Raw genomic sequence first — 5,655 nt, 5'->3', positions numbered from 1 at the left:
GTGGAAGTAAATGTTGAAAACAAAAAAATAAATAAAAATTACCATTTAAAAAAAAGAAAAAAAATCAAAAAAAAAGAAAAAAAGAAATGACACTAACAAATTAGAGTGTGTGTAGAGCAGGGCAACAAGGGTGGGCTAAGTGGATGCCATGCCACTGGAGGGCTAGTGAAAGCAACACTATCTCGTGGAAGCAACATCTATTTAGCCTAAAGAAGAGAAGACTTAGCTAACAGAGACCCCAACTCCCCTATTCATACAATCTTTAAGGATCTGAAGGGCTAGCATGAATGAGAGGGGCTAGACTTGTTCCCATTGGGCCTAGAGGGAAAATAGAACAAGAGAAATCAGTGAAGGCGGAAGTGAAGCTGGCTTTGACCCAATAGTAAATAAATAAATGGATGGATAAATAGATAGATGAATGAATAAGGAAAGGAAGAAGGGGGGGCGGGGAGAGAGAGAGACAGAGAGACAGAGATTTCCTAACAATTAGAGCCATCCAAAACTGAAGTGGGCTTCCTTAAGAGGCAGAGATTGAAGGACCATGACCATGCGACAGGATTGTTACACAGGGTATTCCTATTCAGATACAAGCTAGACGAGGTGACCTTTAAGAGTCCTTCCAGTTCTAAAATGCTATGTAGATAGGGGCCAGTCATTCCTGCCACTTTGGTAACTCTGAGTAGTCACAGACGGCTGCTTAGAAATCCTCTAGGAAACAATCTCATTAGAAACTGAGGGCCCAAGAGGTTAACTGGTGTGTCCATGGCCCCACAGCTGGTCACTAGAGCCCTGATTCCTAGGGCTCTCTGTGCTCTTTCCATAAGATCACCTGCACATATGTGAAAGCATGTGTGTGAATCAGGGTAAACAAACTTGGTGATCTGTAAATCTTTAAAAAGTAGAATTCTGTACCCACTGGCATTATGTCTTAAAGCTTCTGTCCCTTGGATACATGTTTAGTGACAGCCTTCTGACTTCCTGCCCACTGTTCATTTGTCTACATCACATAGTCACCTCAAAGGGTTTGAAGCACCCCATGGAAAAAATGCCGAAATAGCAGAGAAGCACAAAGAGCCAAATTCTTATCATTATACCACAAAAGAAACTATTGCTGTCTTTATAAAGACAATGTAGCTGACATCAATTTCCTTGAAACATGTATGAAGACATGGGACACAACTGGGAATGACACAAATGATGGCAACCTGACCAGGCTACTATGAAGAAGGGAACCCAATGACATAATGTAAGCACACTCTCCCACCCATGAGAAGACCTGGGGATGGGCAGTTTTCAACAATGTTGGATATAAGCCTCTCCTGTGGAGGGCACGTGGTGGGGTCATAGTCCTCATCACATAGGCACTGACTCCACGGAATGGCCACCCAAGAGCTATTAGAGAATATAATGCACCAGAATCAGATGGCTTCTCAATTACAAGAGTAATCAGGCCTTACCCAGCGAAAGCTTATTTCCATAATTCTCTCTTGTGGCATCCTTGCCGACAACCTTCCGAGCAGGGTTCCCATGGCTTGCAGAGAAGTACAAGGATGCATCCTCATCTGTTATCGACCCCTGAAACAATCCAAGGTCCCCCTGGTCAGGATCTACAACTCAGGGACAATCACCCTGCCCACCTGGCATAACAGAGAGAGCTAAGGTCCAAAGGGATGAATCCAAGACAAATTACTAAAGGAACTTAAGGTTTCCTAAGGATGGGGTTTGTGTCAAAAGAGGCAACATGAAAATGGAAGAAGACCAGAAGATGGAGAAACAAGGGAGTGATCTATAGCAAAGGCAAGACTCTCCAGCATGGACCTAGAGATAGGGTGACTACCCCAGAAAGAAAAGAAGAGCACTGGGGTCCAGAATGAGAGTGGATCTGATCTCAAGAGAGGAAAGAACAAACTGCAACTTACCTGGGACTCAGCTGCCATCTCCCAGTCACCAACACTACCCATCTTAGGCAGGGCAGGAACCCAGGGAGCAAGGACAGCTGAGGACAAAAATGAAGACATTTAATTCCAAGTGCCCACAACTTAAGCATCTTTGAAACACCCAGACCAATTCTTTTTAGTATCTGTTGCTGCCCCTGTGTTTGGCAGCTAGCAAACACTTGCCCTTGTGAGAGCATATCCACATCTTACTGATGACTAAGTAACAAGGGAACCTCAGACAACTGCATACAGCAACATACACTAACTTCCTGTGGAATACCTTCAGATGCAATTTGAGAACTGAAAAAATAGATGTAAAAAGAGAAAGGGAAAATCCTGACTCCAATATCCAATATAGATATCAACCCAACAGACATGATGGGTAGACTCCAGCTCAAAATCCAGAGTACACTGGTATCCAACTGCTCCACTGAGTGTTTACATCTATCAAAACCTCTACAATGTTACCACCCACTATGGGATGTAAAATGGATAACTTTGGTTACATTAAATTTAAAAGATTTTGCACAAACAATACCAATGCTGCCAAGATTAGAAGGAAAGCAGAAAACTAGGGGAAAATCTTTTGCAGCAAGTGTCTTTGATAAAGGCCGTATTTCTCAAATATAAAGAGAACTGAGGCAAATTTATAAGAATATAAGTTCTTCCCCAATTGTAAATGGTCAAATGATATGAACAAGCAGTTTTCAGAAGAAGAAATCAAACCTATTTATAGTCATATGAAAAAATGCTCCAAATCACTACTGATTGGAGAAATGTAAATTAAAATAACTCTAAGGTACCACCTCACATCTATCAGAATGGCCAATCTGACAGAAAAGGAAAACGACAAATGTTGGAGGGGATGTGGAAAAAAACAGGGACACTAATGCACTGCTGGTGGAGTTGTGAACTGATCTAACCATTCTGGAGAACAATTTGGAACTACGCCCAAAGAGCTAAAAAAAACTGTCCGTACTCTTTGACCCAAAATACCACTACTAAATCTGTGGTCCAAAGAGATTAAAAAAAAAAAAAAAAAGGAAAAAGGACCTATTTGTACAAAAATATTTACAGCAGTTCTTTTTGTGGTGGCAAAGGATTGGTGATTGAGGAAAAGCCCATCAATTGGGAAATGGTTGAACAAGTTGTGATATGATTGTGATGGAATACTATTGTGCTATAAAAAATGACAAGGAGGATGCTTTCACAAAAAACCTGGAAAGATTTACATGAACTGAGGCAAAATGAAGTAAGGAGAACCAGGAGAATATTGCCCATAGTAACAGGAACATTGGAAGGATCATCAACTATGAATGACTTGACTCTTCTCAGCAATACAATGACACAAAACAATTCCAAAGGACTCATGATGAAAAATGTTATCCACCACCAAAGAAAGAACTGTTGGGAGTCTGAATGCAGATCACAGCATGCTTTCTTACTTTCTTTGCTTTTCTTGGGCATTTTTTTGGTTCATGTTTTCTTTCACAACATGACTAATATGGAAATACGTATTGCACAACTGCACAAGTATAACCTATATCAAATTCTTTGCTTTCTCAATGAAGGGGGAGAGGAGGAAAGAGAAGGACAGAATTTGGAACTCAAAATTTTAAAAATATTTAAAATTTTTACCCCTCTTTTATTTATTTATTTATTTTACAATTTTGAGTTCCAAATTCTCTTCCTCCCCCATTGAGAAGGCAAGCAATTTGATAAAGGTTATACATGTGCCGTCATACAAAACATAACAAAAAAGTATACAGATAGACAGATATAGATATAGATTTTTTTTTAAATGTTACCGCCCACTTGCAATGCCGTGGTTCTCACCATTCTCTTTAAGAGGCCGTGGGTCCTCCTTGAGCTGGTGCTGCTCAGGCAGCCCTGGGCAGGGATTCTGCAGTGGCTGTTTTGGGGATTGTCCCTCCGACTGGCAGTCAATGGACTCTATCTCTGAATCTTTCACTGCTCCCAAAGGCCTAGACTCCTTCGAGGACACTTCCTGTCCATGGGCATTGGCAGTAATCTGTGAGAAAATCTCCAATTATCATCACTCAACAAATCCCTGGTTGGGAGTATATCCCATTGCAAGAAACACTAATATCTTTGATTCAAACCAGTGCTGGTTTATGTGGGACAAGGCTAAATGTCCTAAGACAGGAGTTTAAAAAAAACACATATACAACAGGATTTATATATTCATATGATTTAGAACTGAAAAGGGCTTAGAGACCATCTAGCCTAGCACCCTCGTTTTATACATGTGGAAACTACAGCCTAGAGAGATTAAGGGGCACACTCCAGGTCACTCTGAGGTTAAAGGGCTTACTCCAGGAGAAATTATATACTAATAATAAGTAGTAAAGAATTTAAATCCAGGTCCTGGCATTCAAATTCTGAGATTCTGTGAAGTCCAATGGTCTTCTCACACCACTGAATTACTGTGGTAATTCACTTATTCCAACAATGCAGTCTTTGTTCAAGACATCTCTAGAATCGTCCTTGGAAGTTATCTCCAGAGGGACACCAAAAAAGCAGATCCACAGTTTCACCTTCCCAAGGGCTTTTACACATCACACAATGCTTTCCTCAGAACACTCTTGGGGGGCAGGAAGTGGAGACATTATTCCTGTTTTACAGATGTGGACAACCTTCCCCGAGTCACCACAGTTAGAGCTAGCAATCAAACTCATATCTTTTGACTAGGGTCCTGTGTTTTCTCCACTATCTCATGCTGCCTCTGAGCCCAAGCCATATTACACCATTTACTGACCAGGACTGGCACTAAATTGGAGCTACTTCCAAACATCCAATTCACCTTCAAAGAACAAAGATTTGCCAACACAGAAGACATTGGGAAGGCAGTCCACTACTGTGGAAACAGTGCTAGATTTGGCATCAGAGGACCTGGGTTCAAGCCTTGGTGCTTCACTGACTCTTACCACCTGTGTGATGTATGAAATCCCTGAGTATTTTGAGGATAAATCACTGAACTTCTCTGGGCCTCAGTTTCTTTATCTGTAAAATGAAGAGGTTGGGCTAGATGACCTCTAAGGGCTGTTCTATGGTCCTATATTGAAAAGAATGTGTCATTCCAGAAGAGCAATTTCTGAATGTTTTGAGCTACAGCAGCCTCCCTGGAACATCTGCAGCCTCCCATGAGGTCTGCTTTGAAAGAGGTGATACTCCTCTTGATGTCCAAATGTTCATAAGTTTCGTTAACTTAGTGTCGGATTATATGTGGCCTTCCCTTGCCTGGCTCAACAAAACCTCACTCCTACCCTCCCTGCCAACCCTCCAGTATTACTATTCCCAAATGGAGATGACACCAGGGGCCAGTATCAAGGCAAAGATAAGGAAAGAATGTACTCACTAAGGGGGGAAAGTGAGCAGGTGTTAATGACAAATTGGCTGTGGCAAGCAAAGTCGATTTTCTCTGCCTGGAATGCCTGTTTTTCCATTCTTTCTGCCCACTGAAATCCTACTCATCTTGTAAGACTCAGCTCAAAGGCTACCTTCTTCATGAAGCCTTTCCAGAACACTTAACCAGAAACTACTTTTCCTTTCTCAGAGCCCAAATGTTCTTTGTGCCTTGGTGCTTCTAAGCTCATTGGGTTCTCTTTGTTATGACAGTTATCTGTATATAATGTGAGAAAAGACTTAGAAGCGGGCATACTGGCTGTTTTCAAGTATTTTTGAAAGGGCTATTAAG

General features: G+C 41.4%; 1 protein-coding gene across 6 annotated transcripts in view; it reads right to left on the bottom strand.

Annotated features, from left to right (window-relative positions):
- Positions 1-5,655, bottom strand: part of ZSCAN20 (zinc finger and SCAN domain containing 20) — a 26,488-nt gene that overhangs the window by 15,000 nt on the left and 5,833 nt on the right. For all 6 annotated transcript variants that reach the window (XM_027864377.1, XM_027864381.1, XM_027864382.1 and 3 more), the window contains exons 3-5: positions 3,774-3,969; positions 1,920-1,996; positions 1,458-1,575 (exon numbers count right to left, since the gene is read on the bottom strand). In XM_027864377.1, coding sequence (XP_027720178.1) covers positions 1,458-1,575; positions 1,920-1,996; positions 3,774-3,969 — 391 coding nt within the window. The remainder of the gene's footprint in view (positions 1-1,457; positions 1,576-1,919; positions 1,997-3,773; positions 3,970-5,655) is intronic.

This window comes from Vombatus ursinus, unplaced genomic scaffold, assembly GCF_900497805.2.
Source record: "Vombatus ursinus unplaced genomic scaffold, bare-nosed wombat genome assembly UNPS02014775.1, whole genome shotgun sequence".
Classification (NCBI taxonomy): domain Eukaryota; kingdom Metazoa; phylum Chordata; class Mammalia; order Diprotodontia; family Vombatidae; genus Vombatus; species Vombatus ursinus.
This window is presented reverse-complemented; position numbering and strand designations above follow the sequence as displayed.